General features: G+C 35.4%; 2 protein-coding genes across 6 annotated transcripts in view; one reads left to right on the top strand and one right to left on the bottom strand.

The window, feature by feature from the left end:
* Positions 1-17,084, top strand: part of LOC309622494 (uncharacterized protein) — a 96,441-nt gene that overhangs the window by 54,218 nt on the left and 25,139 nt on the right. For all 5 annotated transcript variants that reach the window (XR_014240907.1, XR_014240908.1, XR_014240909.1 and 2 more), the window contains one exon: positions 690-849. Coding sequence is in view for 1 of the 5 variants with exons in the window: in XM_082378574.1 (XP_082234700.1) it covers positions 690-849 (160 nt within the window). In the remaining 4 variants the exon portion in view is untranslated. The remainder of the gene's footprint in view (positions 1-689; positions 850-17,084) is intronic.
* The window catches only part of FCHO2 (FCH and mu domain containing endocytic adaptor 2), a 111,277-nt gene continuing 108,711 nt past the window's right edge, over positions 14,519-17,084 (bottom strand). Inside the window, 1 exon segment of the mRNA XM_082378599.1 lies at positions 14,519-16,890. Within this exon segment, the coding sequence (XP_082234725.1) occupies positions 16,868-16,890 (23 nt within the window). The 3' untranslated portion in view covers positions 14,519-16,867.

Raw genomic sequence — 17,084 nt, 5'->3', positions numbered from 1 at the left:
CCTTTTCAATTTAGGAGCCATTGTCTTTTCCCATGTGAAAACCCTTAGGTGGGATACCAGCTGGGGAACATCAAGCAAACTTGTAAAACTTGTTTCTCTTTGGAGCTAATAAAAGGAACATGGATGGGCCCCAGGAGACCCAGGTCTCATCCTGGCTCTGAGCAGGAGCCGGGGAATTGGTTTAATCTTTCTGTGCCTTACTTTCCTCGTCTGTAAAGTGCGGGGAGATGATCACTTTCCTTGTCGGCCTCTACCCTGAGGCCGTGGAAGAGAAGAACGCTTGCTGGCGTGGGAGGGGTGGCAGGAGCCCACCCAGCAAAGAAACCCTCGCTGGTCCAGAGACTTTGAAAGGTGGGCCAGGTAGATCCAGGCTGGGGCCTCAGTCCTGTCTGCTGACAATTTGAACCCGTATCAGGAAAGAAACAGAGGGCACCAGTCATGCAGACCATGAACAGAAAGGAGCAGAGGCTCCTAATCCCGACTCTGCTGCCGCCTCACAGGGCGGAGGGGCAGGAGGGGCCCTGGAGCTCAGGAGTGGAAAGTCTTTTTTCAGCCCCAAACCCTTTACTCAAGCTCAATCTTGAATATGGACTACCAGGAAGGCCCAATGTGTAAAACAGATCTTGGGCTGGACTCCTTTGGAACACAGCTTGGTCCTATCTGACCTGCCCTTTCTTCCTACACACAAGGAAACTGGGACCCAGAGAAAGCAATGCTTCCCTAAGATCACACAGCTGTTTTCATGACAAAGAACAAAAGAGAAACAGTCCCGAGGTCTCCATGTTGATGAAGACAGATTTCAGGACCAGCCAGGAGAAGTGGGAAGACGAACTGAAGAGGCAGCTAGAGGTGAGTAAGAAAGAGTGAGGGAAACCTTGCCCAGGGAGGACAAAGTCCTGAGGGAAAGAGGTGACTTGACGGGTCCCTCAGGAAAAGGGGGCTCTGGGAATGGGGTCAAGTCCTTTGAAAGGGGGTGGTGGCAGGAAACAACTCAACTTTTGCCATCAAGGCAGCTCTGTACTGGGGAAAAAGCTCCAGGACTCTTCCAACTGAGGGTTCCTTTAAGTGCGGGGCTCCTGGAAACTGCAGGGACTGGAGTTTACTATACGATATGCATGAGTTTGGTGGGTCATTAAGTATTATCATGCAAGTAAAGGCTTCCTAGTAGTTAAATACATAAACTTGAATCAAAGCTATTGAGAATTCAAGAAAAGTAAACAAGATCAAAATAATAAGTGTGATAAAAGCCGTAGTAGGGCTAACACTCATTACGTCTTGCTCCTCCAATTAAATGAATTAATAGGTGGCCAGCAGTAGTGCTGGCTGTTAGGTACACAGCTAAGGCTGTTGGTTGAATAAACAGCCTAATGGTTTAGATAGTTACTAATACAGGACTGAGTGGGATGGTTGTCCTTTGGGGCAGGAAATGGGCTATAAAGATGCTTCTGTTTTGTGGCGGAAGCCAGTAATTACTGTTCCTGCTCATAAGGGAATGGCGATTCCTAGATTTATTGAGAGCTGTGTAGCAGGTGTAAATGAATGTGGTAGAAGGCTTAGTAGATTTTTTGAGCCAATAAATAAAATCTTGATAAGTGATGTATTAGGGATCACCTTTACTTGCATGATAATGCAGAGTGACCCACCAAACTCATGCTTATCATGTAGTGAATCCCAGGCCCTGCCCACTTAGAGGAGCCCTGCGCTTACAAGAACCCTCATTTGGAAGGGTCCCGGCGCTTTTTTCCCAGTGGCAGAGCTGCCTCAATGGCGAAAGTTGTGCTGCTTCAGATGGCCATTATTTGTTTTGATGTAAGTTGAATTCGTCATTGTTGGATAGAAATTATGCGGTTATTAATTAGTTGGTGAGGTATGGGAAATAAAACACTTGGGAAACTATTGGAATAACAATAGGTAATCCTGTTATTGTTTGGGTAGTGAAAGAGGTGAATAAATCTTTGTTCATTTTGTTTCTCAAGGGGTGTAATGTTTTGATGTTTTGTTTTCAATTCTGAGTTGAAAAATAAGAATGTTTTGAAAGTTAACTGAAATATAATAAATAGTACTATAATTATAATAGTGATGAATCATGTTAATGTATCTAGTTGTGGAATATCCTTAAGGGAAGGTTAAAATTCTCAGTCTTTAACTTAAAAGGTTTATGCTATTTCGCTTCTTAATGATTTTATAATTTGATGTCGATCATTTTTGAAATATTTTAGTGGGATTAATTCGAGGTCAATAGGCATGAGGTTATGACATAACCCCCAAATTTCTGAATGTTGTCCACAGTATGAGCCTGGTCATGTAGAATTAGGGTTGTTTAAGGTGCCCTGCAATAACATCTGTCTTGAGGCCTACGGATGAAATAGCTCATGAGTGTAGGATGTTTTCGGGTGAAATTAGTATTTGGACTGTTATTTCTGTAGGTGAGACTGCTCCATTATATATTTGTAGTAGTTGTAGTTCTCCTGGTTTTAGATCCGTTGTAGGAATTATATAGGAATCAAAATTTAGAACTTCACATTTTGTGTATTCACAGCTTCATTATCATTGGTCACCTAAAGTTTTTTCAGTTAGGAAAGGATTATTAATTTCAACGATTATATAAAGAATTTGTAACGATGGTAGAGCACTTAAAATTAGAATAATAGCAGCTAGAATAGTTCAAACTGTTTCTACCTCTTGTGCATCTATTGTACTTGTGTGAGTTAGTTTAGTTGTTAGTAGTGATGAAATGATGTAAATAACCAAAGAACTAACTGGGAAAGCAATTATAAGTGTATAATCATGAAAATGTAAACGTTCTTCTATAACAGACAATGTTGCATCTTGCAAGCTTAGTTGGAATGGATATGGCATAGAGATGTAAAAGGTTTGAACCCATAATTTAATTTGACAAAGTTATGTAATTTTTACTAATATCTCACTTATTGAGAAAGACACAATGGTTATGAAGTTGGCTTGAAACCAGTTGGAGAAGTTTCGATTCCTTCCTTTCTTAAATTTATGTAAGTAGGTTCTTCAAATGTATGATATGGTGGGGGAAATATCCATGCAATCATTTAAGATTGGAAGTTGTTAACTCCACTACTGATACTTCTTGTTTAGATGCGAAAGCTTGTCGTATTATAAAAATTACTGGTATTACTGCTGTTAATGAAATGAACCTATGGATGAGATGGTATTTCATGTTGTGTATGCATCTGTATATTCAGAGTAACATCGCGGTAGTCCTGAAAGGCCAAGAAAATGTTGTGGAAAGAGATTTATATTAATGCTTACAAATTTAATTGTAAAATGAAGCTTTGCTCAGGTTGAGTTGAGTCTATAGCCTACAAATAACGAAAATCAGTGGACAAAGCCTCTTATAATGGTGAATACTGCTTCTATTGATAAGATGTAGTGAAAGTGTCCTGCTGCATAGCATGTATCATGAAAAACACTGTCTAAGGATGAATTAGCTAGGACAATTTCCGTTAAACCTACTGTAAATAAGAAAATAAAACCTAAGGCTCATAATATGGCTGGTGATCATTTTATTATCACCTCCATTAGTTGCTAATCAACTAAATACTTTTACTCCTATGGGGATGGCAGTAATTAGAGTAGCTGATGTAATACATGCTCATATCAGCATCTATTCCTACTCTGAACATGTGCTGAGCTCATATGAGAAAGCCTGGGAAGACATTATGGCTCAGACTATTCCTATATACCCCAAAGGTTCTTTTTTTCCCAAATAATATTTGATGGTATATGATATTATCCTGAAGCCAGGTAAAAGAAGGATGTAAAAATCTGGGTGGCCAAAGAAATCAGAATAAATGTTGATATAAAATTGGATCACCTCCACCTTCAGGATCAAAGAAAGATTAATAGGTTGTGGTTATTAACTATAAAGTGATTCTGGCTGCTAGAACTGGGAGTGACAAGAGTAATAGTATGGCCAGAAGTAGGATGGATCAAACAAACAGTGGTGTTTGGTAATGAGATATAGCTGGAGTTTTTATACTAATAATTGTGGTAATAAAATTAATAGCACCTAGGATTAAGTATACAACTGGTAAATGTAGGGGAAAAAATGGTTAGGTCAACAGAAGCTCCCATGTAGGCTAGATTGCCAGCTAAACATAGATATACTGTTCAGCCTGTTAGCCTGTTCTAAAAATGGTGGTGGAAGAAGTTAAAAACTTATTTATTGGGAGAAGTGCTATATCAGGTGCTCCAGTTATTAGTGGAACTAGTCAGTTTCTGAATCCTCCAATTATAGTAGGTATAACTATGAAATTATGTATAACTATGAAATTAGGTATAACTATGAAATTATTGCAAATGCATGGTTGGTACAGCTACATTGTAGATTTGATCATCTCCTAGTAAAGCTCCAGGCCTGGTTTGGCACGATTAAAAGGCTTAAGACAGTACTTCTATTCTGGCACAGGCACCAAAAAACAGATGCTCAGTGACTCTAACTTTGTGGTTTGTTGAGAATAATCAGCAGTTTATGAACATAGTGAAATGGCTGAGCAAGCGTTAGACTGTAAATCTAAAGACAGGTTGAGGCCTCTTTTTGCCAAGCCCTGTGGCGAATGACATATTGAATTGCAAATTCAAAGAAGCAGCTTTAATTCTGCCTGGCTTCTCCCCTATTTCTCCCCTGAATGGAGAGAGTAGATTGAAACCAACTGACTAGAGTATTTAGCTGTTAAATAAAATTCTGTGGGATGAAAGCCCATCAAATCTAGTAAGAATCTAGTTTAATAAGAGTGTGATTTGCATCCAGTTGATGTAAGATAAAGTCTTGCAATCCTTATTTTCAGGAATTCAGTAAATAATACTTGCTTAGGACTTTGAAGTCTCTTGGTCTGTGCTAACCTAAATTCCTAATCCAGTACTGATAATACTGATGATAAGGGAAGAAACACTGTTGATATTATGATTAGTGGTGGTAAAAGTATTATTCATTTCATGTTTTCATATTGTCATTTTATTTCATGTTATTTATTGACGGGGTTGTGGTTAGTGATGTAGAGCAGATTAATCATATATAGATTGAGTAGTGCTATGATAGCTGTTAATGTTGGTAAAATATTATTTTTTGTTATTTCTTGAGTAATCATTCATTTAGGTAAAAACCCTGAAAGTGGTGGGAGGCCTCCTAATGATAATGTAATAGTGAGAATAATTATAGCAATTAAGGGTGTTTAATAAATTAGGAGAGGGATAGCATTGTGGTGGGTGAATTATATATAAATAATGTAAGGAGTGTTATTATGATATAAGTATAGGATTATTATAGTTATAAACTGTAACAGCTGTTATTCAACCTATGTAACCAATTGATGAGTAGGCTGATTTTTTGTAGTGGGGTTTGGTTAAGACTTCTTCATCCGCCTACTATGATTGATTAAAAAAATATAGCTCTAATTAGTAACATGTTTAGATTAATGGATGATGAAACTCAATATAAAATTGATAGTGGTACAAGTTTCTGTAATGTTAATAAAATTAGGACAGATATTAGTGGAGCTTTGGGCATTCATAAGTGGAATGGGGAAAAGTCCAAGTTTTATGACAAGGGCTGTTGTGATTAAACACTTTTATAATTGTTCATTGGCCAGAATATATTAGATTAACAAGTATAGATGTGATGGCTTGTGTCAAAAAATATTTAGTGGATGCTTCTTTGACTCGTGGGTTGAATTTTTTAATTAAAACTAGAATAATAGCTAATATGTTTATTTCAAAGCCAATTCAGATTATTAATCCATGTGAGCTTATCATAACAACTGTAGTTCCTGAAATGATAGTGAAATGATAATAAAAATAGGGGATTTATTAGTATGGGAAGGATATAAACCAACATTTTCAGGGTATGGGCCTGATAGCTTACTTAACTGACCCTACTATAGAATATGGTGTAATATGGTAGCATGGAAATTTTTGAATTCTTAAGAGTAGGTGCAATTCCTTAATACTAGAAATAAGAGGATTTAAACCTCTATAATTTACTCCATCAAACTAACTGTTTTGTCAGACATATTATGTTCAGTGGGATGCTTGATATAATGCTCAGTAATGATATATTTCATATTCAAAGAGCTAGTGTTAGTAGCAGGAAGTTTTTCATAGAAGATGTATAAGTTGGTCCTATTGGAATCGTGGATAGGATGCTTGTATTCATAGGGAAAAAAGGATAGGAAGATGATTTTGATAATAAAATTGAGTATAGTTCTGGTACATAGGAACAGAATTGTTGTAAAAAATATTTATTATAATAATGTTGGCATATTCTGCTAGGAAGAATAGGGCAAATGGGCCTGCTGCATACTCAACATTGAAGCCAGAGACAAGTTCTGATTCTCTTTCTATTAGGTCGAATGGAGCTTGGTTGGTTTCTGCTAGGATTGAGAGAAATCATATCATGGTCAGTGGCCAAGATGGAAAAATTAGACATAAGTATTCTTGAGTAGTGATTAACGTTGAGAGGGTAAATGATCCATTAATTAATATAACTGATGATAGAATGATTGCTAGTGTTACTTCATATGAAATTGTTTGCACTATTGCTCATAGGGTCCCAATTACTGCATAGTTTGAATTTGAGGTTCAACCTGACGAGAGACTATAATACAGCTAATATAAATAGTATGCCTAGGTTTCTATTGATTGATGGATATGGCGTGGGTAAAGGAATTCATATTGTTAGGGCCAATGTAGAGGCTAGGACTGATGCAATAATATAGATATTGATGATGTTAATGGTTCTTTAATGAATAGCTGGCCAGCATTGGCAATGGGTTGGAGCAGGCCATCACATCCAACAATGTTTGGTCCTTCATAGAGTTGTATATAGCCCAGTACTTTTCACTGGATTAGGATAAGGAATGCTGTAGCAAGTAGAATGGGGATGATTAATAAAAGAATGTTGATTATAACCAAATTGTTAAGGAGAGAAGTTAAATCTCTGGTTATAAAGGTTTAAGTTTTATGCAATTACCAGGCTCTGCCACCTAACAAACCCTGTTCTTGGGCAGGGCTGGTGTAAATTAATTAAGATTAAGATTATGTCATCTGTTAGTTTTGTAAAGTAGGCCTGATTTCTCTTGTCCTTTCATACTGGGAGAAATATGAAATATATAGCAATTGATCTGGGTTACTTCGGTCTGAACTCAGATCACGTAGGACTTTAATCATTGAACAAATGACCCATTAATAGTGGTTACACCATTGGGATGTCCTGATTTAATGAGGTTGTAAACCCTACTGTTGATATGAACTCCAGAATAGGATTATGCTGTTATCCCTAGGGTAACTCGTTCCATTAATGAAGCTTTTGGATCAATAGATGATAAAATATTTTGATTAGTTGGTCTAGGTTTTAATCACTTGTTTTACTCTCCGAGGTCACCCCAACCAAAATTTTAGTCCATTTAAAGTTTTGTTATCCCTTGATTTCATTAATTTTGGGGGAGAGGGTGTTGGACTAAATTAGAGCTCCATAGCGTCTTATCGTCTTATTCTGTCATCACGCTTCTTCACAGGAAAGTCAATTTCTCTAATTAAAAAGTGAAATACATTGCAACTCCCGCTTTCTTTTCATTTCTGTTTGAATGGATAAACAACAAGGTCCTACTGTATAGCACAGGGAAATATCTCCAATCTCCTGGGATAAACCATAATGGAAAAGAATATTTTAAAAAATATATATATGTGAAAAACTGAGTCCCTTTGTTCTACAGCAAAGATTGGCACAATATCGTAAATCAACTATACTTCAATAAAAAAGAAAAAAAAAGTAAGAGACAGTAAAACCCTCGTGTGGCCGTTCATTCAAGTCCATATTTAAAGAACAAATGATTAAGTTACCTTTGTGTGGTCTGGATACCATAGTGGCTATTAAACATTTGTCACAGAGCAGTCAGTGCCTCTAATACTAGAAATGCTAGAGGTGATAGTTTTGGTAAACAGGCAAGGTTTGTGTTTGCGAGTTCCTTTTACTTTTTTTTTTTTTTTTTAATGAACTCAAATTATCCTTTTTTATTAACTCTCTCTTTTTGATTACTTTTAATTTTATTTTTTTAATTTTTGGCTGTGTTGCATCTTCGTTTCTGTGCGAGGGCTTTCTCTAGTTGTGGCAAGCGGGGGCCACTCTTCATCGCGGTGCGCGGGCCTCTCACTATTGCGGCCTCTCTTGTTGTGGAGCACAGGCTCCAGACGCGCAGGCTCAGTAGTTGTGGCTCACGGGCCTAGTTGCTCCGTGGCATGTGGGATCTTCCCAGACCAGGGCTCGAACCCGTGTCCCCTGCATTAGCAGGCAGATTCTCAACCACTGTGCCACCAGGGAAGCCCTCCTTTTACTTTTTAAAATGTTTCCTTAAGCGCATACCTGTGTTGGGTTAACAACTGATTTAATAAATAATTATTAGGTTAAATTTATATTTAACTATCAGTGATTATCCATTCTGATATAATCTTATGTGAGGAGAAGTAATTCTTGTTATTCATGTTAACAGTATTGCTTCTGTTGATAGATTGATCCAGTATTACGTTAGGAGTTCGTTTTTATTAGTGGAATTAAGATAAGTAAACTGTTGGACTTGAATGCTTTCTTATTTGGTGGCTGCTTTTAGGCCAACTATGATATTATTAATATGACAATAACTATGATATTAATAATATTGATAACATTATTAATATAACTTCCTTCTAAGGAAATCTGTATCCTGTATGTAAAGGGCTCTACCTATTTAGATTAATATTTAAATTTATGTTAGAATTGTTTCTTAGGTAAACTTAAAGTTGAACCAGCATTCTGTACTGGATAACCAACTATCACCAGGCTCATTAGGCTGTTCGCCCCTGTCTACAAATCTCATAATTCTGCTACATAGATGAGTTTGTTCTTTAAAAACTGTTCATAGGTTTCATCTTACTTCGGGGCATTTGACTTCTTTTCCTTAAATTGTTCTAGTTAAATCACTATGCAAAAAGTAAAAAGCGTAAACTTTGCTATTTAATAATTTAAATACTTCTTTCACCATTCCCTTATGGTACTCTGTCTATAGCACTAGTTAAAGTCTCTATCGCCTATACTTTTGTTTGTAAATAAATGTTTAATTTATATACTATAATTGAGCTTGATTAGTTTGGGCTAGTTTTGGTTCAAAGTGGTCATTTAAGATGAAAATCTAGTGGGTGTAAACTACATGATTTTAAGCTACACTTAGATCTGTCCAAGCACTTTCCAGTATGCTTACCTCTGACTGACCTGTCTCCTCTTAGATGTTAAATAGTTATAAATAAGTTGTATACATAGGTTTCGGTATTTGAGGAGCGTGACCATCTATGTGTGCATGCTTCATGGCCTAACTCAATTAAGCCTATTTTTAAATTTACTGCTAAATCCTCCTTTAGTTTTTAATTTTATAAATAATTTTGTGTAAAATTTAACGTTCTTAAAGTAGAAAATGTAGCCCATTTCTTTCTACCCCATAGGCTGCCTACACCTTGAACTAATAGTTTTATGTTGTTTGTGCTTACTATGCCTCCTTTTTAGGGTTTGCTGAAGATGGCGATAGTCTGTATTAGCAAGGAATGGTGAGGTTTATCAGGATTTATATCGATAGATTATAGAAAAGGCTCCTCTAGAGGGATAAAAAACACCACCAAGTCCTTTGAGTTTTACGCTATTGCAAGTAGTACTCTGGCATATAATTTTGTTCTAATTGTTTGGGTTTAGGGCTAAGCATAATGGAGTATTGGATCCCAGTATGAGTCTTAGCTATCGTGTAATCAGGAATATTAAAGTCATTTTTGTAGTTTATTTTAGCTGCAGCTTTTTACAGCCTAATTAAAATTTAACTTTATTATAAGAATATCTTTAACATACTTTATACTGAAAATTTTATTAATTTGAGTTAATCATATGACCTTGGTGGCTGGCATGAAATTTCCCAACTCTAGTGAGTTAGTATAAATTAGTCAAACTTTTGTTTCTGGCTTAATTTTTATCACTGCTGTTTTCTGCAGGGTGTGGTTAATCTAGGCGTCATGAGCTACTTGTTAATGTGCCTGATGCCTGCTCCTTTTAATCACTGGTGATCCAGAGGGCTTTCTCACTTGGATGTGGAATACTTGCATGTGTAATTTTATTAAGAATTAATAGAAAGACTGGGACCAAACCCATGTGTTTATGGACTTAGTAAACTCATCTAGGCATTTTTAGTGCCTTGCTTTATTAATTAAGTTATAGTAACAAGCTAGATATAAGGGGATCCCTGCCCATCAAAATTTTGTGAATTTTAAGTAGCATGCTAGTGTTTAGAAGAAGTATTTTAAACTACTGGAGAGGGAGTAAGTTTTTCTAGTCCATAGGTTTAAAGTCAGAATTTTTGGTGTTTGAAATTTTCATTTTGTTAAAAATCTTGGCTAAAATATATCTTAATTTGTGATTTAGGTATTTCTTATAGAATGAGGGAAAGTAGGCTTTTGTGTACTGTTATATTTTAATCTTGTTTTGGAAATGTCAAGATTGGTCTTAAATATATACACTTTGAGGTCTACAGGGGCTAAGGGGAGTTTGCTAATTTTTATTTGGACATGTGAATGTACACGTGTTTATCAATTTTCTTATGTATTTTAAGCACTAATACCTTATGGTTGTTGATGCTGTAAAATAATATTCAGTATAGGCTCAGCTAGGTGTTGACTGACTGTGTTAAGGCCTCAGATGGCCATAGCTGGGTCACAGCATGCCCCCAAATTTAAAAATATCAAATGTATGACACCACAGTTATGTGTGCACATGGGCTGATTAGTCATTAGTCCATCAGGATGTCTTATTTAAGAGGAAAGCTTGAGAGATTTTAGGTGAGATGGTCCTGAAGCAAGAACCAGATGCCACATACAGTTCAGTTCTAGAAACCCCCATGTTATGGGCCCAGAGCAAGAAAAGGGGCATGTTTGTGGGATGAGCTGCCTATTTCTCAAAGCTTGGGATTAAGGAAAGTCTTTGGTTGTGATAAGTATGGTGATTAGAGTTGATGTGACTTAATGGAATGTGTACAATATTTTGTTCTATGTAATCATATAATATTCATAGTTTGTACTCATACACATGGAATAAACAGTGTATGATTATATATACAATGTATCATACAATCAAGTATGTATGTACTAATACATTGTAATGGGGCAGGTCATTTAATATACAAAGTACACAGCAATGGGATCCTCTAGAATTTTTTAATACTGACATAGCATGTAAAAATAATATCTTACTGTTTATGTGCAACTTTCAGGGAATAGTTTAGGTAGAATTTCTGATGGCAGAGTTGGAGCTTCTTCCTTGATGTTGTAGGGAGGTTTTTCTCCTTTTCTGGTTTATAAGACCAGAGTGATAAACTACAAACACTCTTCATTTTAGAAGATTATTTCCAGTTAAGGTTGTGAGTAGTGTAAGTAAAGAATAAGAAAATAAAAGATTGATGCTAGTTGACCAATGATAAATGGGTGTTTAAATGGTTGTCCTCCAACTCATGCTAATGTTAGTAGGTCTGCTACTAGTAGTCAGAAGAAGCATTGGCTGAGGGGTCAGAATACTATGCTTTGATATATGAACTACTGAGATAATTGCTAGAATTAGGATAGAAAATACTAGAGCTTATATGCCACCTTATTTATTGGGATGATATTGAGGTGGTAACATCCAAGTTTCTGAAATTTAAAAGGCTCTTAATTTTGCCAAAAGCTACCCTGAAGACAGCCTCAACCACATCATATGTACACATTTCCTCTGTCCCTTTTCTGGATCATACTTTTTAAAAGAGATTAATTTGGGCAGAAAAAAGAATTGATACTGTATTCATTTGGGCAAAAGAAATCAGGGCATTGAGCTTTGAGACCAAAAAAAAAAAAAAAAGGAAAAAAGTAGAGCAGAAATCTACTTCCATACATTAATAAGCAATACAAAACAAAGTAGTTATATTGGTAGAACCAAGTGGAAGGCTAAGGCAGTGATCAAAATGGGAAGACCCTCATGTAAAGAGATCCTTGTACATTATTTACATCAACATAAAGTTCATCTTGCACTCTATTTCTAAAACTATTTTTCAAAATAGAAAGTTTTTATTGTAAATGTAATACCTACCCATTATAAAAAATAAAGTGAAATTTGGACATTAAACATCCTGTGGAAAGTAAAAATCCCATCACCCAGAAATTACAACTTGGTGCATATTTTTTACAAAGGTTTTTGCTTTAGGTGTATGCACTTTAAAACAAAAAAGAATTACCTTTTACCATCTAACAATGTCATGGCAATATTCCGTATCAATGACTATAAACCTTCATGATTATTTTAGTTAATTAATTGAAGTTGACTTACAATGTTGTTAGTTTCTCATGTAGAGCAAAGTGATTCAGTTATACATATATACACATATTTTCATATTCTTTTCCATTATGGTTTATTACAGGTATTCCGTGTGCTGTACAGTAGGACCTTGTTGTTTATTCATGATTATTTTAAATACCTACATAGTATATCACTATATGGGAGCTATCAACTCATTTAATCCTTCCAATTTTTTCATATAATAAACACATCTTTGCTTTCTTGTCTCACTATTTTCTTATGACAAATTCCCAACAGTGATGAATTACTAGTTTAAATGATAAATAAGGTTTTTAAAGGTTTTGAATTCAAACTGCTCTCTAGGAAAGTTACACTGATTCACTCTTCTAAAGATAGAGAAGACTTAGAATAATTTCTCAAGTTCACCCTACTCATTGCTGGGTTAAAATTGTCAAATAAATTGATTGGGCTAAGTGCAGAGATTTAATTGGAAATATGCTATAAGGAAATACGCCTGTACTAGTCAGAAATCTGGTGGCTGACCTGCTGGCCAGTTCACCTTCGGCCATTCCCAGCCCCCTCGCCTTTACTCACTTAAACATAAAGGCTACTTGCTTTCTCTGCCTCTTACACAATTCTGGCCAATAGGAAGTAAGCAGAAATGTGCTGGAAAAGCTTTAAATCTCCTGACAAAAAGGACAGACACACCTGGAACTGCCCCCTTCCCAGCTCTGGATGTAAATATGTAGTTGGAAGCTGTGGCAGCCATACTGCAACCATAAGGAAAAAGCCAAAAGAATCACTTGTTCTGTCCAATACCAGCAACAGATAAACTTGCAGACTTCGTGATGTGGAAAAAAACTTGTCTTTATCCGTTTAAACCATTCTTAGTTTTGTTTTCTGTCACCTGCAGTTAAAAAATTACTGACAGATGAAACACTGCATGCTAAAGATAAGCAGTGGTTTCTGAGTTATCATAAATAATTATAAATATCATGATTAGAGGAAATATGGAAATAATCAGATATATTTTAAAATAGGGGTAAAATACGTACATATAGCAAGAGATGATGGAATGAACCTTTAGTACTGAAAGCCACAGACACCATTAAACGCACATTTAGGAGAAGGAATAACGAAAGATGACCAAATGGAGAAAGGGCAGGATGCGTGCCAGAGGATTACTGTGTTTGTCAAAATATGCTTTCTTTTCCTCCTAGGCACACAACCACACTACCACACTATGTATTTCCCATCTTTCCTTGCAGTTAGTTAGTTGGAAGCACAGATCAAGTTCTGGCTAGAGGAATGTGAACACAGGTCATGACCAGCTCTGCGCCTGGCCCATAAACTCCCAGTTTCCTTCCTTCCCCATCCACCAGCCAAATGGAGAGGATTTTGAGCAGAGTCACAAAAATGGAGGGAGCCTGTGTCCTTGAATTACTGTATGGAGCAGAGCTCCTCCTCCAACCTCCTTAGAACCGTGACATGAGCGACATACTAGTTTACAGTGTTAAGTTCCCGGGATCTTATTTATCACAGCAGCTAGCATCACTCACTCTGAACAGGTGGGAGCAGGGGAAGTGGAAACAGAGAATAATGAAGAAAAAAGATGAGCCTATGGTACGAGTGGTAAGAGTGCTACCTGTTTGGTACGTAGGTTCCCCAACCTGACCTAGATTAACTAAACTGCTCCTTTTCATGACACAGATTTAGCAAAATTTTCAATATTTAGGATGAAATCTTTTTTCCAATTCCTTTTTTTTGCTCCTTTCTAAATCCACTGGTTTTTGAGAGGCTTGATGTTCCTGATTACCTCCTTGAAAGAGTATGGTTTTAAAACTGTGTAACGCTGTGTTCCTAAGCAACTTGTCAGGAGGAAAGTCTTTGCTAAAGTTTAACATCAATTTAAGTACATTTAGAAACAAATAAAAATAATTCCTATTAAACAATTTCTATACTTCTGGGTTATAGTCCAAATGAAGTTTTCCTATACGATCAGTTAAAACTAAATAACAGACCAATCTATATGCCTGTCTAAATGGTGATACAAAGTTCAACACCAATTATCCATTGCTTACCTAGCTTGCCTTGTCCTAAAGTCTATGATGTAGCTATTATTACTATAAACAAGAGTACAAAAACACACAAACCAACTGATAAATTATATATTACATGTTTATTAAGAGCACAACTTTTATGTAAAATTTACATTTTTATGAAAAAATCAAAAATATTTACAAAATTTTGTAAGATTTGCATTGTTCTAATTACAACTCAAAGTAGTAAATAACAATTCTTAAAAACTCACATTTGTTAGAGTTCTGTGTTTACAAGTTCTTGGTTAAAGAGGCAGCTACAAAGTTTATCACTATACATAAGCAAGAACCAGCTTGCTAAATACATTTCCGATTGAAAATCTATTGGTCTTTTTTACACCATTAGTGGATTTTTAAATGAAAAAATCAATATAAACTCATATGGCTTCAAAATTGTAACCTGCACCCAATACAAATTTATGTATCAGCACTTGGTATGAAGACTGTGGTAATTAGGAAAGTGCAGAAGTTTAACCATTTCACTAGTTTGTACATTGTAAGGTAATACTTGATTAAAAACAGACATGGTGAGTATAATGGTGTCTGAATTCCAACAATAAAATATTAACTGCCCAATAAAAGCAGTTTGACTGCAAAGCAGTTCCAGTTAAGATTCCAGTAAGGGACTGTAATTGGCATTTAATAGAGTACAATATAAGTTAGAAATTCTAATTTTGTCCACTATTTAGTAAAGATGAAAATTTTAGCGAATTCTCTTATGTATTGCTTTAGTCAAATCTAAATTTAGAATTGGGCTAACATGGATATATTAAGCACATATTGTGTTATATATATTACTAATGAGTAGATTTTCTGCTGTATTTAATATAGCAAGACGTTATATAAATGTCTAGTAGGAGGGGTTTTGTTTTCTGGAAAGCTTAACAGAACAATTAGTGGTTTTATATAAATTATCATATATAACACATTTTATTACTTCTATGCAAAATGCAGGACACTGGTACTTACAAATAAATTTCCCATTTGTAAATTATGAAACCGTGTCCAAAATATTTTAATTCCTTCAATTAATCAGGATTTGCTATAAAGTTAGGATATTTACTATTTAATATTAGTAATATTAAGAAATGCTTAACCCAATCCATCATCTCAAATAATTTCCCTATTTTTAGCAGGTGGCAATTAAGTAAGAACAAGAACATACAAATTGGTAATTTTTCCAATTGTTGAAAATGCCAAAACTAATCTTTTCTAAAGTGTGTTCCTCACAAACTACTACAAAATTCATGCTCACAACACATTCAGGAAATAAATGTACAGATTTCCAATAATAGAGTGAAGGGAAATGTTAAATTGAGAGTTAAAATACCAGTTACCAATTTATCATTACAGTTTTGCAGAACTTTCTGATGAGGTTAAGGTGGAATATCTGAAGGTAATTTTTTCCCCTGTAAACATATGCCATTAGTTATTTCTCTAGTGGCTACAGTGTATCACTAAAGAAGCAAGCCAGGGTTCTTAAGTATAAATTGTCCTTTAGTTATTCTGAACTCCCTTCCCAATTGCGGCCAAAGGTATTTATGAAAATTGCAATTATCTTGTAAAAATCCTTGACTACTCTAAGATTCTGAATAGAAGATCCAGACTGTTAGGAAAAAGTGAGGCACATTAATGAACACAAACTAGATAGGCACATTTCTGGGTTTTGTTATTGTTTTACAAGGCACACATTATGCAATCCATATAAAAATAAATTAAATCTACAGCATTAATTCATCAAAACAATCACAACTTCTATAAAGTTAACTGCAGAAGTAAATTTCTCTGCTGTCTTTTGCAAGCTTATTTTAAAACACATTGCACTTGAGGATTAAAAAAAAATCATATAAAACACCATTTACACTTTATTAATATGTTTATATGAGAATCAAATTATAGATTTTGCAAACACCTTGGACTCTGGTCTGATTACTTTATGGCACAAAACTCAATTTGATTGAGTGTTATAAATGAACATTATCCAAAACTTAGAATTCACATTCTGTCTGTATCCATTCAATATCAAAACTTATAAAATTTCAAAATTATCTCTGACTCTAAAAACTTATGGAAAGCTAAATTATTTTGTGCTTGCTCTCCTGAAATTTCAGGCCTGATATTACACTATAACCACAGACACTGAAGATAATTTAAAATTTCAGCCTATAAAAACTTCATTTTACTGAGAATCTGAATAAATGTGTTTCCTGAATATTGCAGTTGATCATTTACAGCGTTGAAAATCATTTCAGTGCTATTTCTTTCGATGACTCACTTCAAAAGTGCAATTTAATGTTTGTAGTCAGCTCTTAAAGACATAATACAAGTTAGAATAGTGTTTGGAAAGAACAGATAATGCAGAATGGCAGGTTTGTACTACTCCCTTGAGCCAACCACTTTCCCAGGTCCATCAACAATCTGCCAAGTATCGTCCTGAAAAACACCAAGCAGACCTTTGCAATTATAATTTCAAATGAACTCGAAGGAGAATATTTTCACTGTGGTTACAGATACAAACCCCAGTTCCCATCTGCTGTTTACAATACATTAGAATCAGATCACAGGTGTTCAGCTATACTGACCATGAGTACTCTCTCTCCCAGGTGTGTCTCTATCTGGCACCTTGG

Source organism: Balaenoptera borealis, assembly GCF_965194805.1.
Source record: "Balaenoptera borealis genome assembly, chromosome: 2".
NCBI classification, from domain to species: Eukaryota; Metazoa; Chordata; class Mammalia; order Artiodactyla; family Balaenopteridae; genus Balaenoptera; species Balaenoptera borealis.
Note: the sequence above shows the minus strand (reverse complement) of the source record. Positions and strands in the feature narration are given on the sequence as shown.